The sequence below is a fragment of the Aethalodelphis obliquidens genome, unplaced genomic scaffold (genome assembly GCF_003676395.1).
Source record: "Aethalodelphis obliquidens isolate GAN/ISIS:26980383/991018 unplaced genomic scaffold, ASM367639v1 scaffold8, whole genome shotgun sequence".
NCBI lineage: Eukaryota > Metazoa > Chordata > Mammalia > Artiodactyla > Delphinidae > Aethalodelphis > Aethalodelphis obliquidens.
In genome coordinates, this window is record NW_020837952.1 from 54,131,185 (window position 1) to 54,153,217 (window position 22,033).

At 54.5% G+C, this 22,033-nt stretch overlaps 1 protein-coding gene and 1 pseudogene across 1 annotated transcript; both read right to left on the minus strand.

Annotated features, from left to right (window-relative positions):
- Nucleotides 1-801: 801 nt before the first annotated feature.
- Nucleotides 802-1,131, minus strand: LOC113620344 (ras-related protein Rab-6B pseudogene; annotated as a pseudogene).
- A 3,235-nt stretch (nt 1,132-4,366) lies between these two features.
- On the minus strand, nt 4,367-10,675 carry SSTR3 (somatostatin receptor 3). The gene has a single exon (XM_027107554.1). It carries the CDS (start codon nt 8,065-8,067, stop codon nt 6,790-6,792), a length of 1,278 nt encoding a protein of 425 aa, XP_026963355.1. The 5' UTR covers nt 8,068-10,675; the 3' UTR covers nt 4,367-6,789.
- Between the last annotated feature and the right edge of the window lie 11,358 nt (nt 10,676-22,033).

Sequence of the window (22,033 nt, forward strand, 5' to 3'; positions counted from 1 at the left end):
GGAGCCAACCCGCCGCCTCCCGGTCCTGCGACAGTCCTGTGAGATGGGGCTACGGAGCCCATTTTACGGATGAGGAAACTGAGGCTCCAAGAGGTTTTGAGGCTGGCCCAAAGGCATGCAGAGCTAAGAAGTGGTGGCTGTGAGGCTCGAAATGGATTGTGTGGCCGTGAGCTCACCTGCCACGCCACCCATGTCAATGGGCGTTGTGTGTTTGCTTTGTTCTCCCCATAATCGCTGCCATTTATCATGGTCAGCAAGGAGGAAGGACCCACCCTGTCTGATGAGCGGGCTGAAGGCCCGCGCCAAGCACAGAGACAACCCCTCCTCTTACAGATGGTGAAACCAAGCAGGCTCCGGGCACACTGACCAAGTGCAGCAAGGCCGGCAGTTCCTGTGTGCAAATATTGCCATATTTCCTGTCATTAACGCAGACAGCGGGACCGAGAGGCCCCGTACTCCTGCAGGCCTCATTTTCCCTTCCCGTTAACAAAATGGCCAGAGGCCAGGAGATCCTGGCTGTGTACAGGCTGTGTCCCTAGGCTGTGTGAGCCAGGACCTGGGGTGTCTGGGACCCTGGAGGAGGCCAAGTGTGGCCCCGGGCACTTTCTTTGAGCCTGTGAAAAAGTGAAGACTGGCTTTGCTCTCCGTGCACACGTATGTGCATGAGTGTGTCACTGACATTCACTCCTGGGTACACACCACCTTAGCCTGCCAGGCAGGCCTATGCCGAGGCTGCAGGGCTCGCTAGAGGGTGCTCGCAACAAGTGAGTAGTGTCAGGGGAAGCCCGCGGTCAGACTGCACTAGCGGGAGCAGCCGCCCCTGCTGGCCAGGGACTCCTGGGGTTGGTCCAGCTCGGTGTCGATCATCCCTTCTCTGCTTTTCTCCTGGACGTTCTCCATTCCAGGCAGAGCCGAGGCCACGCGTCGGAAGAGCTGCTTCACGTTGTAGCCGGTCTTGGCACCGGTCTCGATGAACGTGGCGCTCAGTTCTTTGGCACGCCGCTCGCCCTCCCGGAGGGTCGCCTGCCTCTTGTCGTCCAAGTTGGTCTTGTTGCCCACCAGCAGGATGATGACGTCACTGCCCCCGGCTGTCCTGACGTCATCGATCTGCTGGTCTGGGCTGCCCTTCATGCCTGTTGAGTCTTGCCCAAGGACATCATCTGTTACTGCCAGTGGCCGCCAAGGAGCTGGCACCATTGGCCTCAGAGCTCTTTCCACCCCCAGCATCACTCCTGCCACCCTGGCCCTCAATTTCATAGTTTCTAAAAGCTACAGACACTGGACTGGGGACTAGGAAAACGTGGTTCTCGGTCCTGCCTCTGGTGCTGTGACCCTGGGCAAATCACATGACCATCCCAGGCCTCACTATCTTCAGCTGTAAAATGGGTAGCAGAGCTGTTCTTAGTACCCTGAACATCTCGCATGCCGCCTCCTGGTGCACAAACTCCAGTTCCCTCTTGTTGCTTGGCTGGGCTATAACCCTTCCGGGGAGACGCCCTCCCCAACCCACGGCTGGATTCTTGCTTCTGTTAAAGCACTTCTCGTGTTTCTTTAACACACAACACCTACAATGCACTGTTCTAAGCTGTTTATAAACCTCTATTCATTTAATCTTCCTAACAGTAGACATCTACTCTCATCTTCCTCTCAAAGAGGAGGAAACTGAGGCACAGGAAGGTTAATTAACTGGCTCTAGGTCAAACAGCTAGTGAATGGGTGAGCCGGGATTCAAAACCAGACAGTTCCAGGTTCTGGGGGCTTAAGAACCCCCTCTTTATCTCTTATGTTCAGTACCACTTCCTTCACCCCTGAAGCCAGGCCTTGTAATTCTCTGCCTTCAGCTTTTTGCGCTGGCGGCTGTTCCGTAAACACTTGTTGAAGGAAAGAATGAATGAATTAGTCCAAGGTCCTCCAGAGACCCAGGGGAGGAGGGACTGTTGGCTCCGTTTTGCGGGTGGGAATTGTATTAGTTTGCTGCCGGAACAACATACCACAAACTAGGTGGTTTAAACAGCAGGAATGTATTTTCTCATAATTCTGCAGGCTAGAAGTCCAAGATCAAGGTGTCAGGCAGGGTTGCTTCCTTCTGAGGACTGTGAGGAAGGACCTCTTCCAGGCCTCTCTCCCGGCTTCTGGTGATTTGCAGGCAATCTTTGGCATTAACTTGTGGAAACATCACTCCAGCATTTTCCCCATGCTCGTGTCTGTGTCCTAATCTTCCCTTTTCTTAAAAACACCAGTCATATTGGAATAGGACCCCACCTGACTCCAGGGTGACATCATCTTAGCTGCTTATAACTGCAAGGACCCTGTTTCCAAATAAGGTCACATCCGGAGGTACTAGAGGTTAGAACTTCATATGAATTTGAGGGAGGAGCGGTACACAATTCAATGCACAACTGGAATTAAACCTCCTAGGAGGTCCTGTCTGACACAGCTTCTGTCCCTGAATTGGGCCTCACCTCTGCTTTTCTTCCTTTCATTCACTGCCTTCCTTCAACCCCAGGGCCTTAGCACATACAGCCTCCCTGCCGGGCACACTCAGGTTCACCCTCTGCTCTCAGTGCCGCCCCCAACACGGACCCCTCCCCCCAGCTGTGATCCCCCAGAGCACAGGGCACTGCCGTCCCTACTGGACGGTGGTCCATTTACTTGTGCAGTTGCTCGTGAGTGCCACAAGGCCCGGGAACCGTGTCTGTTTCCCCAGCCCGGTGTCAGGGCCTTGCACACAGTGAGCACTCAGAAAAGTCTTTATTAACTTAATGAACTTTGCCCAGAGAGGTCAGTGAAAGGCCAAGGCTGTGTGGTAGGTTCGTGGCAGAGTGGGCCTAGGTCCCAGGCCTCCTGACTTTGGGTCTCATGACATTTGGGGGATGTGTTTGCCCCATGGCCTTCCAGTAGAGTCACCAAGAGTCTCACCAGGGCCTGCCAGTGACAGGGGAGCACCCTGAGGTTTTGGCAGGACCGTGGCCTTGCACAACTGCAGGGAAAGCTCCTCACATTACAGCCTGGGGTTCTTGCTGCCTTTAGAGTGCTTTCTTCTGTGTCTGGAGTCCTGTGGCACCCAGGCTGTCACCTCCCCATGGGACTGTCACCTCTCCATGGGACTGTGGCCTCCGTCTCCCCCACCCCTTGGAGGTGAGGAGGGCTTGAAGCCCTGGGGCCTTGGCCTCCCCTATCCCAGGGCCTACAGGCTCCTGACTCCTTTCTGCTGGTGCTCAGGCTGACATATGAAGTCCTGGTCCAGAGCCTGGTGGCCATGGGCTGTTGCCAGGCAACAGCCTCCGAGAGACAAGTTCAAGGTAAGGTCTTGGGTCTGAGCAACTTGGATGTCTGGAGAGACGGAATCAGGCAGAGAGGGTCATCGCCACCCCTTCCTGCCGGCTCGAGCTCACAGCCCCAGAGCCTGCCCTCAGCCCACAGCCCCTGCAGTTCCCATAACCCACAGATCCCAGCCCCAAACCCCCATATAACTCCTTCCATTCCCCTGATGCTCCCCCATTTATTAAGGGTCACCACATTGCACAGATCCAAAGGAGGCTAGAGTGACAGTGTGAAAATTCCCCCCTGAAATTGAGAAATGGAATTTCCCCCATTCAGTCATTTATTCCAAATAGTCATATGAGGGGCCCACAGCACTGCCAGACCCTGGGAACACAGATGCATCAGGCACTGTCCCTGCCTGGAGGGACAAAGCTATTGGGACACCACACACACACACGCACACACACACACACAAACGCGCACGCACACACACGCACGCACACACACACACACACGCACAAGAGCGTGCACAGGTAGTGACATATGGTGAGATGGGGAAGCTGGAGGGCTGTGGGATCCAGAGAGGGGACCCTGGCCCAGGCCCACTCCCTACACAACCTGGGCTGCAAGCAGGTCCTCTGCTCCCACCCCGTGCACACCTGCCACACACACAGCAGGCCCTCAGTGTTACACCCCAATACACATTCACTCGTGGATATGGTGAGATGCCCTGAGCACCTACTACGTGCCCTGCACTCCGTTTACACACCCCTCCCCCATCCCATTATTGTTGCTGCCTGGCTCTTCTCTCCCTGCCATTGATAGTCAGTCCCTGACCCAACTCCTACCCCACTGGTCAGGCCAAACTGTCCATCACAGTGTCCCACCTTCTCTCTAGCTGGAAAGATGGGCACGTGACCCACATCTGGCCAATCATGGCATTCTAGCACCTTGTCTTTGGTGATTGGCCCAAGGGGCCATCCTGTGACTCAGTTAGAACCAGTCAGTTCTCTTGCATGAGATCTGATATTTGGACACAGGAAGAGAGTATATCTACTGCCTTTGGATCAAGATCTGTAAGGGTGCAGGCCGAGGCTTGTCAGGGACGTCTTCCATCCCTCCTGGAGGACCAGGATTCTGGGAGGCTATACACAAAGAGGCCTGGGCACGCAGAGCTGAGAGACAGGAGAGAAGGAGCACCCCGATAGAGACGGATGCCCGTACCCACCCCCACCCAGGCACACCCGTCTAAAAACACAGCGCCCGCCAGAGGAATTGGCCCAGGCCAGTTGTCATGTGTCACTGACTTTATTGACAAGAGTTAGAGTCAGAATTTCCCTAAGGGGCCTCCCAGCCACCCTTGTAGAACAGGCTCACTTGTCCCAGGAATCAGGAAAGTAGGGTTGGCCAGGAAAACAGGAAATGCTGGAATGCCAGGGGCCCTCTTTCCTCAGACCCCCAGATCCGCCTCAGGGGACACCAGACTGAGGACTGGGCCTCCAACCTCCACACAAGCTCTAGTTTTGTAAACTTCTTTCCCCCTGATGGGGCCTCACTCTCCCCCAAGCCCTACCTCCCTGATCCTTGGTCTCTGACCCCCAGCTTCCCTTCCTCATGTCCTGTAGCGCCCTCAGCCCCAAGGGCTGGAGACAGAGAAGCCACTTGGTGAAGGAGAAGGGGTTGAAGGCCACGCCTGGCAGGGGGCTGCCTCCACTCTGTAATCTGTTAAGGCCCAGCCCCAGCCATCGCAGTGTGCACGGCAGTTTACCCCAAACGACTCCTTTTCTTCCCAAATCCCAGGAGGCAGGCAAGCTGGGACAAGCACTTCCACTTTATGATGGGAAACTGAGGCCCAGAGAGGTCAAGGCTACACAGGATCTGAAGGTGAGTTGAAGATCTAGGCTTCCCAACTTGTGGTCCCCATGCTTTCCCTGAGGACCCCCTACCCTCTGCGGGGTGGAGTGTCGGGAGATTTAACTGGAGGTTCCACCGTCCCCGGGACCAGTCTCGCTGTGGCTCTAAGGGGTCATCTCTGGGAGGGCGTCCAGGCCAGCCCCAGGCCCAGCCTTGGACAGTGGCCTCTCCCTGTGGCCTCTCTCCAGCCTCCTCTAGTCTTGTCTTCCTTAGGCCTTTCCGACGTGCTGCCCCGGGGCATGTAGAGGACCCGGTGGCCTGCTCCCCAGCCTGCAGCGCTGCCCCACTCCTCCCAACCTCTCCGGGGAGCCAGGCCTTGCTTCTCAGCTCTGCCCCCAGGCTTCCACCAAGGCCTAACCCTTCTTACCAGCACTGCAGGCCCTCAAGGGGGCTGAGCCTGTACCTTTCAGAGCATTTGCTTTTCCACCCTGATGGCATCCTTTCCTTGAGTTTCATCAGGCCAGGCACTGGCAACCATGTTTCGTTGATGCTGCAACTGAGCTCAGCCCAGAGGGGCCAAGGTCGGCCCCAAGGTCATGGAGCAGATCTGTCCTCCACCTCCTCCTCCTTTGCCTTTCCCTTCCCCCTTCCTCTCCCTCCTCTTCTTCTTCCTTCTCCTCCCAGCTCTGTTTAGACACTCCGCCTTTCCGTTCCAGTCTGCCTGGGCCAGGTCCCTACTTTAGTCGCCGAGTGGGGAGAAGCAGGGAGGATTTCTCCTATGAGGAGGTTCCTGAGCCCTCAAAGACCCTGAGACCCCCTCCAGCCACAGGACACAAAGTGAGCTGCTTTGAGGATTGATTAGCTGCCCCCAACAGGGCCTGAGCTAGCCTTTGGGTGGCCTAAGCTTATGCAATATGGGGTCCCTCTTTAAGAAAAGGGGTACAAAATTACCAGTATGAAATTAGACTCAGGGCCTCAGAAGGGCCCGAGCAGTCAGGGACCCTGAAGCTCGACTCAATTAGCTTCCTGGAAAATCACGTCTTCCCCTCTTGTCTGGGAATACAGGAGTCCTGGCATTGACTGTCTGGGCCAAGGGGGCCTGGAGGTTATTGGGTTGTTTAGCAGGTGAGGCCTGAGGCCCAGAGAGGAGAAGAGCTGGCCCACAGCCTTGCAGCAAGACGGGGAGAGCTGATGGGGGCCTGGGCAATCTCACACCCCTTCTCCCTACCACTCCCTGTGCAGTACCACTCCCTGTGAATGTGGGCCCCCACTCCCTCTTTTGTGAACCTGACTCTGAGCCCGGGAAATCCAGGCCTTGGTTTATCCCTCTGAGGGCCAAGATTGAGGATGCTCTGTTTCGGAAGGGGAAAGCCAGTCGGTACCTATCCCCTTAACCTGACCCTACCCAGCCCGGCAGAGATGCCCCTCCAGACTTATCTGATAGAGCTCGTCCAGGCCGTATCTCCCATCCCTGAGTCACAGAGGAGAACACAAGGCCCAGAGAGGGGAAGTGACCTATCTGAGGTCACACAGCAAGTCTCGGCAGCAATGGCATCAGAGCCCAGGCTTCTGAACTTCCCATCACGGACCCCTGGCACCTCAGGTGGCATGCCCTAGGCATACCCACAGTCTTTGCCCTGTCCTTGGGCTACCCTGACCCTCCGCAGGCCCTTACAGATAGCTGATGTGCAGGGTGCCTGACTTCTCCGCAGCTGAGGGCTCTTGGGGTAGGAACTGACGCTCCTTTCTGGTGGGGCCGCTGGGAGGCTGCTCCTGTCCGCTGGGACCCGGCTGCGTGATGCGGTTGACCCCACCATTCATCTCCTTCGGCCCTTCATGCTCCCCTGCTCCCTCCTGCCCAGCCTCCCCACCTCCATCCTCTCCTTCATCCTCTTCTTCCTCTGTCTTCTCTGGAGGCCCCAGGGGAGGCTCCTGGTTGCGCACACGGCGGGAGGGCCGCAGCAGGACCCTGCGGAAGCCCTGCTTGAAGCGGTAGGAGAGGAAGCCGTAAAGGATGGGGTTGGCACAGCTGTTGGCGTAGGGCAGCGCCACCACCAGGAAGTAGAGGCCGAAGAAGGCGGGTTCCTCGGGCAGCGGGCACACCACGTTGATGATGTTGAGCACATAAAAGGGCATCCAGCAGAGGACAAAGAGTGCCACCACGGCCACCACCATGCGCGTGACCCTGCGCTCAGAATGCCGCCGCCGCTGGCACGAGGGTGCCCACACCCGCCGCCCAGCTGAGCGCACCTTGACCACGATGAGCAGGTAGCAGAGGCAAATGACCAGCAGCGGCCCAAAGAAGCCCAGTGCGGCCGTGTAGATGATGAAGCCAGCCCGCCAGGCCGCTGCCGGCTCAGGCCACTGCATGTGGCAGGTGCTCATGCCACGGGGCACGCCCGAGAACACCACCACGGGCAGCACTACCACGGCTGAGGCCACCCAGACGGCCGCACTGACTGTGCGGGCCACGGGCGCCGTGCGCCAGCGGGCCGAGCGGGTGGGATGCGCTACCGCCAAGTAGCGGTCCACGCTCATGACGGTGAGACAGAAGATGCTGGTGAACTGGTTGATGCCGTCCACGGCCATGACCAGGCGGCACATGAGGGCCCCGAAGGGCCAGTAGGACAGGGCGTTCTGGGCGGCCAGGAAGGGCAGCCCCAGCATGAAAAGCTCATCAGCCAGCGCCAGGTTGAGGATGTAGATGTTGGTGACCGACGGGCTGGCCGTCTGTCGCAGGACCACGTAGATGACCAGTGAGTTGCCCAGCAGGCCCACAACGCACACCACCAGGTAGACCAGTGGGATCAGAATGCCACTGACAGCCAGCCCTACTGCACTCTGCGCTGTGGACGCGTTTCCGAGGATGGCATCCAGGGGCCAAGCGGAAGAGGCGTTCCAGGGTTCCGAGGGCGTGGGCAACGGTGAAGGATAGCCAGGGGTGTCCATGGCCAAGAGAGGATGGTCAGCAGTCAGCTACTAGCCTGGAGGAGGGAGGACACAGTTTGGTCATGGCAGGGCACGGCTTTGTCTCTTCAGCCCCTCCCCCATCACACTGAACTTGGAGACTTCCTGGGCACCTGGCCAGAGTTTGATGTGTCACGGCTCATTCACTCTGCCCAGGCCAGCAAGGGAGGCGGGCAAGGTATCCCCACTTCTCACATGAGGAAACTGAGTCTCAGAGAGGTGAAGTGACCACGCTGTACCACATAGCGGGGGTGTGGCATGGGACTCCGGCTCGCCTGGCCCCAAAAAGCAGGACCAGCACTGACCTGGACACCAGTGACCCTTCACTTGCGCACAGGGCAAGTGCTCCGCAAATGTTCAGCAAGGGGATCATTCGATAAGCTGATGACAACATAAGCCCTTTCCTCCATATCAGCATTTTCCAACCGTTTTTGACACCAGTGCGTTTTACATTGCAACCCGACGTCATATTGTTCCATAAAACAAAATCTGCCCTTTCTACGTGTGATTAGCCTGCTGGCAGAGCCCCAAGTGGATCACACGCTGTGATAGACTGAATGTGTCCTCCCCCACGCCAAACTGATATGTTAAAATCCTAACCCCCAGTGTGATGGTATTAGATGGGAGGGCCTTTGGGGGGGGTGATTCGGTGGCGAGGGTAGAGCCCTCATGAATGGGATTAGTGCCCTTCTAACCCCAGAGAGCTCCCATGTCCCTTCTGCCATGCAAGGAAACAGCAAGAAAACAGCCACTATGAACCGGGAAGCAGGTCCTCACCAGACACCGAATCTGCCGGCACACTGATCTCGGACTTCCCAGCCTCCAGAACGGTGAGGAATGAACTTCTGTTGTTTATAAGCTACCCAGCCTATGGTATTCCGTTACAACAATCTGGACAGACTAAGACACCCCCCAAACAGGTCTCAGCTCTCATGCTAGAAAAACACTGCTGCATATCACAGGTCCTTAACCTTGAACCCAAGTCTCTTGATGAACTTCAGAGGATCCATAAACCCCCCAAACTCTGGTGAAAGTTAATACATCCTTGTTTTTTCTGGGCAGAGCCCAGCGCTTTCATCAGATTCCTTAGATTCTGAATGGAGTTAAGAACCACAGGCTCAGAGGTGTCCCTTCCCCTGGAAATCAAAGCCCTTGAGGACTCTCTCAGCCCTGCTCGTCCCACTGCACTGCGACAAAGGCCCTGCTGTGAACAGGGCTGTGAAGGATGATTGGCTGTGAACCTGGGGGGGGTGGGCGGCTGGGGCCCCTTCTGCCCCAAAGGCTGGCCGATGGTGGAGAAATTCACAACACGCTGGGGGTAAGGACAAGAACAGCCAGCTCCCCCCTGCGCTGGTGGGGGAGGCTCCCCCGAGAAGAGGACACTTCAAGTGGGTCTTGAAACGTGAGTAAGAGCTTGCCCAGCGGCACAGTGGGAACAAGCGTCCCCGTTCCCTCTGAGAGCACCTTCTTACTACACTTCTCGTGTGTTATAAGGAGCTGAGACGCCTCCTGGCTACGCTGCTAGAACTTGACTCTCAAGCGTGGAGATGCTAGGACTCGGCTCTGGTCCTTTCCCTCGTCCCTTTCATATAAGCGCAAGTTCTGCATCAGCGTTTGAGGCATCGAATGAATCAGAGGAACCCCGGTGGACAAATCTTAACGCAAAGGGAGGATGAATTGCTGACAGTGGGAATTCAGGCCCTGCTGGGAGAGACCTCCTGCCCCAGGATTGGCTAACCTCCCTCAGCAGGACTTTCTGGCTCTCCGGAGACCCAGTTAGAGGCCAGGGCTGAAAGCTGGAGTCTCTCTGCGACGGGACCTCCTCCCCTCCTTCCAAATGACCACCCCCTTCCCCAGTCCCTTGGCTGCTGGCTGCCCTGACTCTCCCTACAGAAACCCCAAGGGAGAAGGAAACCTCTCAGAGGAGCCTTCCTCCAGTGTTCTCCTGCCCGCCGACCACTGGACCTGAAATGCCTCCAGTGAGACCTATGGTCCCCACTGCCCTGTCCGGACACCACTTTTCACATGCGAAGCTCCTGGAAAGGGGAGGCGCCCCAACTCAGAGCAAACGCCTCTGGGTGGGTGAGCGTGCCCGGTGCCCCTGCCCAATACCTGGGATTTCCAAGGGCTCTGAGCACCAGGCGGGGTGATGCCAAGAATGGCAAAGAACCAATTGGCCCTGCCTCTTCCTGATGCTTCCCCAGGCTGGCCGGGCTCAGAGCACCCTCTCCCTGCTCCTCCAAGCCTGGTGAGAGCCCTCAACCTGCCCTCACCCCAGGCACTAAGCAAGGGGCAGTCTGGACAGTGGGCGCATAGGGTCCTAACAGTGCTGCCAGCCCTTCGTCACGGAGCTAAGGTTCCAGGCTAAGCAGTGACATGCAGCATCCTATAGGGTCCTATGAGGGAGGCAGTAGGGTTGTCCCCACAGTACAGACAGGGAACAAAATTGAGGCCATGCACTCTGGTCACACAGCTAGGAAGGGACAAAGCTGGGAGGATTCGTAAGACCATCTCCCGCCCACTCCATTTCACAGGCCGGCAGACTGAGGCCAGGCCTGGAGAAGGCACTTGTCTAAGGGTCATAGCTGGTCCGGCCAACTAGCTGGCATCCAGCTCTCCCACCAACCTATTCAGAGCTCTCCTCACTGCTCCTCAGGCTCTGGAACTATTAAGATCACGGGCCCACATCCCTAAACCCTTAGAGACCTAAAAATAGAATTTTAGAGTCTTAGAACTGAGTTGTAGAGTCATAGACTTTCAGACTCTATCTTGGAATCAGAGAAGGTCAGAATTCCAGAATGCTGGAATCAGCCCTTCTTAGACCTGGAATTGTGACCTTAGAGTCCAGACTTCCTCGGCTGGGGAGTCCTACGTCACCCGTCCATCCACCTCGCCTCCTTGTGTGCACATCCTCCTTATAGCATCCCCGCCAGGTGACAAATCACAACCCAGGGCTGGAGGAGGGAGGGGAGCAGCAGACTCCCAAGAGAGGAGCAGTGAGCCAGGAAAAGCTAATTTCCAGGCTGCAGGGACAGCTGCCCCCGGGGAAGCCGGAGGGTGAGCTCTGAGGACGGCCCCCCCTGCCCAGACACACACATGTGTACCCACAGGCACACGTGCTAACACACATGGCCCTGGCGAGAACACAATGTACCAGCCAGGCCCTGCCTTTGTACAGGAGGGTGAAATCGCCCCTCCCCAAGCCCTTGGTCCCCCCAGAAGACTCCCTGCCTCCACCCTTATCTGGGCCCATCTTCCCTGTCAAAGTTTAACGGGCCAGAGTACCAGAAGCAAGGAAATTATAGCTTTCCATTGGGGTAAGTCAGACCTGCAATTTAGATGCCACCTTTTCTTTAAGCAGCTAGGGTGCTGTGCTGATCTAGTTCATCCTTTGGAGAGGAGGGCCTTTTTCTCCTTGTCTGGTTTATCTTTGGCTCAAGCTTGCCTGAAAGCCGGGGGCGGACTCCTCAGAGGACCATTCCAGATGGAACAGAGGTCCAGAGAGGGTGAGTGGTTGCCCTGAGCCCCACAGCAATTCAGAATAGCCCCTCAGGGATGCCAGACACCCCAGTCGTCCTCCATTTGTCTATCTCCCACCCCCTCCCCCTCTAGACTGCCGGCTCTTGGGCGCAGGACCCTGAGTTATTTATAGCTGTAACCCTAGCACCCAGCACGGCACGCAGGACATCTGCAAACGTGAACAGACCAAGCAGTTCAGCAAGTAGAACTAGGAGTGAAGTAGGAGGGCGCTCCTGGGCAGCCTCGAGCTCACATCATGAGAGCCTCACCAAGCCCAAGGTGGGGGGTGGTTTAGAGAGGAGGAACGTGAGGTTCAGAGAGGTTCAGTAAACTGTGCAAGGTCACTCAGCTGCTGAGTGCGAGGCCAGAAGGTGAGCCCAGTTCTGTTTGTTCCTAAACCATCCCTACCTCCCAGCCCTGTGCGCTTCCCTGAAGACCTCGGGCTGAGAGGCATCAAGGACTGAGACAGCCCTGGACAACGCAGGCAGGTAGTCCCTGGCTGACTCTACGTCCTTCTTTCTCTCTGCTCCCCTGGGCCTGCCCCCAGGGAAGAGGCCCAGATCTTCAGTGCCCCCCCAACCTCAGACCTCGGGTCTGACACACAGGAACACACCCCACAAGCCCACAAGCCCTAGGTTGGGGGCTTGGGCTCTGCCACAGAGGGAGGATGCCAAATTGCTGTGTGACCTTGGGCAACTCACTTCCCATCTCTGGACCTCAGTTTTTCCTATAAAAATGAAGACAAGCCTACCCACCTCCCAGGGTTGTTGTAAAGATTAAATGGGAGTGTGCTGAGCACGGTGCCCAGCCCAGCGGGGGAGCTCAGGAGAGCTGGCATTTGAGCCAAGGAGGCTAAATGCCGTGATGCATCTGGTTTTGTCCAGCTCCAACACTGCTGATCTGTGACTCCAAGATTCTGGAATCATGGTATGAGATTCCGAGATTAATGCGCACCCTCCAGCCCCCCGCTGTCCACGAAGACGTCGCAGGTTGTCCTCCTTCCTCCCTGGACCTTCCACCCTCTCCCAGTCCCCATCCCCAGCCTCCCAAGTTCATCCTGCGCAGAGGGTGAGCTCCAGCACCCCACCCTCTGGGACCCCATCCAGGCCCCAGCCTCCTTACCTGCCCATGGGGTGAGGGCTCCCCTCCTTGCTGCCAAGCCGGTTATCATTCTGCTGCCCCCTCTCCCTGCCCAGTCCCCAGTGCCCCCGAGCACCCCTTAGCCGGGCTCCCCACACTGTGCCCACTTTTAGATGGCTCGCGAACGGAGCCCCCTCCTAGGCCTGCAGCGGCCACGTCTGCCCACAGAGCCGCTCCCATCTGGTCTCCGGCCCTGACTTCCCACCAGCGCCTGGTGCGTCACCCCCCATCTCCAGGACACGTCTTGGGTGGTGGTGGGGGATAGGGGCACAGATGGGGGGTCTGCAAGCAGGAGCCTGGGGTGGGGGAGGAGGGAGAAGCCTCCCAAGAAAAAGAAGAGAAATGGGGAACAGGGGACCATAAAAAGCCAATAGAAAGAGAGGGGAAAGGGGGGTCGGTCGGAGGTAGAGAGAGAGGGAGAGACAGAGAAGACGGCAGTGGGTGGAAAGCCAGAATGAGGGGGAGTGATGAGAAATGCGTGACAGGAGAAGAGAAAGAGGAGGAAAGAGCAAGAGAAGGGGCGAGAGGGAGGGATGCAGAAAGAGATGCAGGGAGAGAAAGCGGGGAAGGAGGGAGGAGAAGGAGGGGGTGGCAGGGAGAGTGACAGAGAAGGATTGTGCCACAGATGGTGACATGGAGAGCCAGGGAAGGAGGGAGCAGGAGTGGGGTGCGGGAGGAGCCCGGAGGAGGGGCCGGGAGGAGGGGCTGGAGCGCAGGTGCGGGTGAGGGAGGAGGGGCAGCAGGTTAGGGGAGGAGGCTGGAAGGGGTCGCAGATCCTGTTACCGGGGAGATTTCAGCCACCCACGCTGGCCTTGCCTCCCCCAGAAAGGGGTTGGAAAGGAGAGCGTGGTACTCAGGGCAGCTGGGGTCCGAGAGCCAGTGGTGGGACGCCGCCCAGGCCACCATGCACACGTCCCCCAGGGTGACAGCTGGGTTCCAAGGCCAGTGCCGCAAGGAGGGCTGGGAGCACGGGGCGAGCACTGGGTGGGGAGTACACAGTCCTACGGTCCGGGTTCCCCAGCCGCAGAGGAAGGCCGGATGGGGGTTATCAGCCCTGAGACTGGTTGAGTCTGGAGAGCCCCGGGCAGGGTGAGGGATAGAAGGACAGGGTAAAGAAGAACTATTTCAGGCTTTGGGGGCCAAGAGGCAACATCAAAGCCAGTATACAGGAGAACACAAATTTCCACTCTTTGTACATTGACAAAATTTCAAATGATAAATAATTGAGGACTTTTTTGCTGTTGTTGTTAATACAGATCTACTATTGACGAGGGTGGAATTCTTTTTTTTTTTTTTTTTTTGGAGGGGTAACATTTTGCTTCATCGGAGTTCTGGTTTGTAGAAAACAGCCCTAGCCGGCAGGCTATACAGAAACAGGCGGGAAGCCAGACTTGGCCCCTGGATCCCCCTGGACAGAGACCCTAAGATCTCTGTCTGGAGCCTGAGCACAGGCCTGGCTGCCCCTGGACGCCGTACCCCAGCTTGTGCCAACCAGCCATGTGACCATGGGTAAGTTGTCCCCTCTCTGGGCCTCAGTTTTCCCATCTGGATCATGGGGAGATGGGACTAGATCACTCCTAAGTTCCTCTTTGGATAAGAGCATCGTAAGCGCATAAGGATCAGTGAGTAATGACCATGGTTTTTATGAAGCCCTCCTCCGAAGCGGGCTGCTTCACATATATCACCGAGCTTCATGGCCACCACACCGCCTATGGTGAGCAGTGTTAGCGTTTCCAGGTGAGGAAGCTGGGGCTCAGAGAGGGCAAGCAGTTTACTCAGATCATACAGCTAGTGAGTGGAGAGGCTGGATGGCTTCACGCCAAAGGCATGCTCTTAAGCACCTTGCCCACCTGAGCGGCCTGACCCGTTTTGAGAAGGCAATGGAGGATAACAGCCAGGAAGGGAGAGAAGAAGGAAAGGAGTGTTTATTGAGCACCTACTATGTGCCAGGCCCCTTTCCACACTCGGCCATTCCTCAGGACCAGGGCTGGACTGACTGTGCCCCTAGGTCCCCCGGGCTGGTGTGTTATAGGCCCTCAGAGAGCCTTGCTCTTGCAGAGGTGGCGCTCTGGCTGCTGCAGCACACAGTAGGACAAAGGCGGGGGAGGGGGGACACCGCTTCCGCCTGGAGCCCCCCCACCCCCCAGCAAGGCCCTCCCTCCAGGCGCCAGTGATCTGTCTGTTCGAGTTCATGAGGAGTGGGTGGGCTCTGAGGCAGCTCCTGGGAGTGAGGGGGGCAGTGTCCACGGCTCTGTCCCTCCCCCACCCAAGGCCCTCCTGTGGCTTCTCAGCAGCTCAGAATAAAGCCCACCCCTTGCAGCCCACCAGGCTTTGCACCCTCCCTGCCTTGCCGCCTGCCCAGGTCTCCTCCTCTGCTGATCTCCTTCACCTACCTATGCTCCAGGCACACCCGGCCTCACTAGTTCATTCGTTTGTTTGGTCTTTCCTTCGTTCATTAGACAGGTGAGCTCAGAAGGCCTCTCTGAGGAGGTGAGAGAGATGGGATGGGACGGCGGCGCTCAGCTCTGAGGTGAGGACAAGCGTGTGTGTTTGAGGGATGAGAAGGAGACCAGTGTGACTGGAGAGGAGGGAGGCGGGGAGGCCGCCGAGGCCAGACCGCGTAGAGCCTTGTGCTCTCAGGCTGTGTGTTGGGAGCCTTGTGGGGCGTGAGCAGAGGAGTTTTGTGACCCGGTTTACGTTTTTCAAAGGCTCACCAGTCAGGAACCGGTGAGAAAGTGTTGGTCCTCCTCAGGGCCTTTGCACAGGCGGTACCCTCCGCCCGGCCACTCTCCTCACCCTTTCCCACCCCCACGTGTGAGAGGAAGTCCTCCTTCAAGGGGCCTCTTCCTGGATGCTCCCCTGCCCTGGACCAGCCAGGCCCCTCCCCTGGACTTCCCAGAGCCCCCCACCCCGACCCTGGCCTCACATGGCCTCTAATCGAAGTTCATCAAGATTCAGCTCAGGGGGCCGCGTCTTCTGTGCTCAGCTGTGAGCTCCAGAAAGGCAGACTCTGTGTGCGTCCCCACCATGTCCCCAGGCCTGGCACCAGCCTGGCTCTGCACGTTCAATGAGGAGAACAGGATGGGTGGATGGATGGATGGATACGGATGGGTGGATGGATGGTTGGGTGGATGAATGGATGGATGGATGCATGGATGGATGCATGCATGCATGGGTAGCTTCAGGGTAGGGGAGGAGGGGAGACTGATCTGCTGAATGTCGGCTGGAAGCTGGAGAAGTGGCGGGGGTTCCTGGGCACCAGGCTAGGGGAGCTGTGACCTGAGTTAGATCCTGACCCCCACCCAGGTGCCTTCCCCAAGCAAAAGTGACCCTGGCGCCCCTGATCAGCCCCTCCTCCTGGGGATGGCGGGGCAGAAAGAGAAAGTGCAACTCCACAGCTATGAGCTCTGGGGAACTGGGACACTGGGTGTCTGGGAGCTGTGAGGTGGCCCTGCCCTGCCTGGCATTGAGGTCCTGGAGCCCGAGCGCCTCTAACTGCAGGCCTGGACCTGGCACCTCAGTCTGTCCCTGGTGTCCTGGAGGGGCTGCCGGGCCTGCCTCCACAAGACAGAATAATGTTATGTCTCCCCCATCAGACCCTGGGCTCCTTAAAACTAGGGCCATGTCTCCACCCTCAGACTGGAAGGCTCCCCAAGACCAATGACTGTGCCTCTGACGTCGGACAGGCGGTTTCCCAGGAGCTGGGGCCCGGGCTTCTCCCTCCCTGAGAGCCAGGACAAAGCCTCTTCCGCCTCCTTCTCCTCCACAATGCCCAGGCCAGAGCCGGCCACAGGGCAGGGTTGGGGGATCAGCTACCGATGCTGAGGTCTGTCCTCTCAACTAAGATGAGCCAAAACGCCTTCCCAGCCCAGCCCCTGCGGCTTCGTCACAGAAGTCCCTATTAAGGGCGTCCTCTGGTTCATCAGCCCCGGCTGTCTCCTGTTAGGGTTGAATCTCAGCTTTGCCACTTACTGGCTGTGTGACCTTGGATATGTGACTTAACCTCTCTGAGCCTCAGTCCCTCTTCTTCAAGACCTACTGCATAGGATTGCTGGGAATTAGAATCAGTTAACCTCTTTACCCAGCAGCCCTTCCCAGGGACACCTCCTGCAGTCGGGAGAGATGGGCTAGCAGACTGGGCAGGTGAGTTTGAGCCCCAGATCTGCTTCAGTCAAGCAGCATAACTTTGAAAAACTCCTCTGCACACCTTCTTCAGTATAATGTGCTCCCTTTCCCACCCAGCCCCAAAATTTCACGTGAAGGTCAAATGAAGGAAATGCCTGTCAGCTTGTCCCCACCACTCCCCGCACCAAGCCTTATTGCTTTTACTTCGAACTCTCATCTTTATAACCTGTCCACTGCTCTCCATCCCCGGAGCCTCCCTTCTGGGCCAAACCACCATCACCTCTTGTTGGTCCCCCTGCTTCTGCCCTCACCCCCTCCTCAGCAAGGAGAAAGAGCCTGTTAAAAATCACACCAGTTGCTTCCTCCTTGAGACCGTCCTAGGGCCACCTGTTGCTGTAGAATGAAATCTGCAGTACCTGCTACTGCTGGGTGCCCATGTAAGCTGCCTCTGCCTGCTTCTCTTCCCACTCACCCTTCCTCTCTTTCTAAGAGCCATGGCCTTCGGGCTGAACACACATGCCCCAGGCCCTTTGCACAGGCTGTTCCCTGGCCCTCTCTTCATCCTTCAACAGGTTTAGGGCAACAGCTGCTCAGGGGAACCCTCTCTGAAGCCTTTTCATTCTCTGACGCTCCCTCCTCTGGGCTTCCTTTTCATCTGTAACGCACTTATTTTTAATATGTTTTTATCAAATTACTGTTTGCAAGTAAATTTTAAAAACCAATAGTGCTAAAAACGACTTATAACAGCAAAAAATAGGAGTTCTCCCGTGGCCCTGACCCATCCTCTATCCCAGAGGCAGTTCCACCCTCTCAGCTATTTCTCCTTGTATTTATCTCCATCTTGTTAAATAGCCACTACCACTTGAATTCTACCACTTGAATCCCCAACTTTACCTGTTATCTACTGACTTCATATTAAGGAAAATGAAGATTTTAGATTTCTTGCACACTCCGGTCCCTTTTCCCTCTCTTCTCAACATAATGTATTTTCTGTTAAATGCATATTCAGTGTTTCCATTATTCATGCAGTGTAAATATTATTTCCTATTCAGCCAGGAGTTAATAATTGTCTCATTTTTTCATTTGCTCAAGGTTTTTTTTTAAAAAAAATTTTAGTTTTCTTGGACTAAGTATTTCCATACACTCCTGTAGCTTCATAAAAACCGCACAGTGGAATTTCCAGGGTCTAATCTCAGGGATAATTTTTTCTTGGAGATTCCTAAACTCCTCCTCTCTGCCCCAGCTGTCCCCCAGGCCTGTGCACAGCTGACACCCTGGGATTCTTTCTCCACCATCAGATCAGCGATTCCCTTCATCTTCTTCCTATGTTCTGTCCTGTTTCTGGAATCCCACACTTTCCTCTTCAATGGTTTACGCCCTTATTTGGTTGGCCTACACCCTCCAGTAACTTCCTGAGAAAGGATGCAGGTTTGAAAATTGTTAATTCTCCTCTCACACTTGTTGATAGCCCGTCTGGGTTTAGAATTCTAGGTTGAGGATCTAGACTTTGACTCAGATGGTAGAAGGCATCTGTTCATGTCTCTAGCTTCCAGCCCTATTCTTATTTTCAATATTTTGTGTGTAACTTTAGGTAGCTTTTTTCATTATTCTGGAAGCCTCTAGGGTCTTTGTTTTATCCCTAAATTTCTGAAATTTTATAACGCTTGGGTCATGTCCCCCCCAACAGCAAGTGTTTGGGGCACGCAGCAAACTACTTTAATCTGAAGAATTGTGTTCTTCAGTTCTAGGGAAGATTTTTTATTATTTCCTTCTGGAACTTTTGTTATTTTACTACTGGCCTCCTAGATTAATCCTTTGATTATTTTTTAATTTTTATTAAATACAATTAATTTACAATGTTGTATTAGTTTCAGGTGTACAGCAAAGTGATTCAGTTTTATATATATATATAGTTCCCTGTGCTATACAGTAGGTCCTTGTTGGTTATCTGGGTTGTTGGGTTTTTTTTGTATAATTTTATTTTTTTAACATCTTTATTGGAGTATAATTGCTTTACTATGTTGTGTTAATTTCTGCTGTATAACAAAGTGAATCAGCTATATGTATACATATATCCCCAAATCCCTTCCCTCTTGCATCTCCTTCCCACCCTCCCTATCCCACCCTTCTAGGTGGTCACAAAGCACCGAGCCGATCTCCCTGTGCTGTGCGGCTGCTTCCCACTAGCTATCTGTTTTACATTTGGTAGTGTATATATGACAACGCTACTCTCTCACTTCATCCCAGCTTACCCTTCCCCCACACCGTGTCCTCAAGTCCATTCTCTACGGCTGCGTCTTTATTCCTGTCCTGCCCCTAGGTTCATCAGAACCTTTTTTTTTTTTTTTTTTAGATTCCATATATACATGTTAGCATACGGTATTTGTTTTTCTCTTCCTGACTTACTTCGCTCTGTATGACAGGCTCTAGGTCCATCCACCTCACTACAAATAACTCAATTTCATTTCTTTTTATGGCTGAGTAATATTCCATTGTGTATATGTGCCACGTCTTCTCTATCCATTCATCTGTCGATGGACACTTAGGTTGCTTCCATGTTCCATTGTGGTACATGACTCTTTTTGAATTATGGTTTTCTCAGGGTATATGCCCAGTAGTGGGATTGCTGGGTCATATGGTAGTTCTATTTTTAGTTTTTTAAGGAACCTCCATACTGTTCTCCATAGTGGCTGTATCAATTTACATTCCCACCAACAGTGCAAGAGGGTTCCCTTTTCTCCACACCTTCTCCAGCATTTATTGTTTGTAGATTTTTTTGATGATGGCCATTCTGACCGGTGTGAGGTGATAACTCATTGTGGTTTTGATTTGCGTTTCTCTAATGATTAGTGATGTTGATGTTGAGCATCCTTCCATGTGTTTGTTGGCAATCTGTATATCTTCTTTGGAGAAAGGTCTATTTAGGTCTTCTGCCCATTTTTGTAATCCTTTAATTTTCTTTTGTTTTTTTTTTTTTTTTTGCATTATGCGGACCTCTCACTGTTGTGGCCTCTCCCGTTGTGGAGCACAGGCCCCGGACGCGCAGGCTCAGCGTCCATGGCTCACGGGCCCAGCCGCTCCGAGGCATGTGGGATCTTTCCGGACCGGGGCACGAACCCATGTCCCCTGCAGCGGCAGGCGGACTCTCAACCACTGCACCACCAGGGAAGCCCTAATTTTCTTATTGTTTACTTTTACCATCTTATTCTATCTTCTGAGAGGTGGTTTGTTTTTTTTTTTACTCTATTTTATTTTCCAGCGTCTCTATTTTTAAAAAAATTTAATCAATGTATTTTTAATTTCTAAGAGCTCTTCTCTGTTTTCTGATTATTCATGTGTTATGGCATTCTGTATTTATTTGTGGATATAATATGTTTCCTTTTCTCTCTAAGGATAGCAGTGATGGTTTCTTTAAAGTTTTCTTCTGATCACTGCATTGTCTCTATTTCTTGCTAGATCCTTTTTTTCTATTTGTTTCATTGGATCTCTTTCATGTTAGAACTTTCCTCAATTAAACAGTCATCTTTGGTTATCCATTCACCTTGCAGAATAAAGCATTAAAAATTGGACTGGAAGCTCTATGTAAAATAGTGAACAGGGCTTGCAAAATAGTGAACACCTCTGTAGGAACAGCTGAACGTTTTGTCAAGAACATCCAGATGCCACCAGCTGTCAGCATCTGTAAGACTTTTCACTGGGGTGGTCAGATCCCATCCACAGCTTCCTGTCTGGGATGAATGTATGCCTGGGTGCTTGCATTCCTAAATTGGGTGAGGGAAGGGAGCTGGGATCACCCTGTTAAGCCTTCAGACTTTCACTGAATGCTCCCATATCAGTCAGCTACTACTGTGTAACAAATAACCGCAAAAACCTCTGTGGTACACAACAATAAGCATTTATTTCACTACACACCTTCAGGTCAGTGGGGATTGGCTGATGTAGGCTGGGCTCAGCCAGGCTGATCCGCTTTGAGCTGCAGGTCTGCAGGTCATCTGGACACCCCTGCTCCCTATTTCTTTTATACTCTTAGAACCAGCAGGCTTGCCAGGGCCTGTTCTTTTGTCAGCGCAAGAGAACATGGGGCAAGCACATCAAATCACTCCTTGTGAGGCATATGCTAATATCCCACTGGCCAAAAGCAAGTCACATGGCCGAGGCAGCATCAGTGGAGCGGGGAAGTACGCTCCTCGTCCAGAGGTAGAGGATGGAGGGAGTGATTATCTGCTAAGTGCAGTCAAATCTGCCACATTGCCAATAATCAGTCTGGAGCCTCACCCGCACCTGCTCTGCGGCTGGTGTCCTTGGGTCCAGAGCTCTCCAGTTGGGTTTCCCTGCCCGTGTTGGGGAAGGGTTGTTGCCAGGCTGCATAGCGCAGGGGAGAGGACCAGGGGGTCTAACTGCTCCTTATACAGACTTCCAAACAACCCACCTGTTTTCAGGCTCCTGCCTCGCCATCTATGGTATCTGGGTCCCCTAATTTGGAGCCCCCTTGTGGTTCTGTAAGGCCAGTTCGTTGCATCTTCCCCATCTCCAAGCCTCCCACCCCACCCTGCCATGGAACAGCAGGCACTTAGGTTTGTCTTTCCTGGGCCCTGTTAAATCATTTACCACCCCTCCATCTGCTCTTTGTGCTTGCGTGCTGTGGTTTGGGGTCACAGGTGTCTCCTGGTTTCTTTGAAGAAGAGAGTTTGTGTTTCTGTTTTGTGCTGCTTTTCAGCCAGGGTGAGGGGGCGGAAACATCTCTACCTGGCGCCTTGAAACCAGGGTCTCTTCCGTTTGCTGTTGAGTACATTTTTGTGGTATGTTGATCAAACCCCGTGGCAGGTGTTGATTTACACGTCTGTCTCTCCCACTGGCTTCTGGGCCCCTGGGGAGCAGACGGCTGGGTCTCACCCCTCTCTGCACCTCCAGCTCCCAGCGCCACTTGGCACAGAGCATAGTCTTAGCACGTGGGAACTGAATTGATCTGGACCTCAGATTACATGGATGACTGCTCATCATCTCACTTTCTCAAAGCCTTCAGAAGTCTTCTAGAACTATCCTAGATCTGTCTCACTCCCCAGAGCTTACTCTGCCCGGCCTCGCACATCCCATGAGGCCTAGGTAGAATCAGATGTCCCCAGAGGTGAATACTTCTTGGGCAGTGGAGGAGTTAAGAGGGTAG

Excerpts from the sequence above, each read along its gene's own strand:
- SSTR3 (XM_027107554.1), bottom strand. The coding sequence starts at position 8,067 with ATGGACACCCCTGGCTATCCTTCACCGTTGCCCACGCCCTCGGAACCC.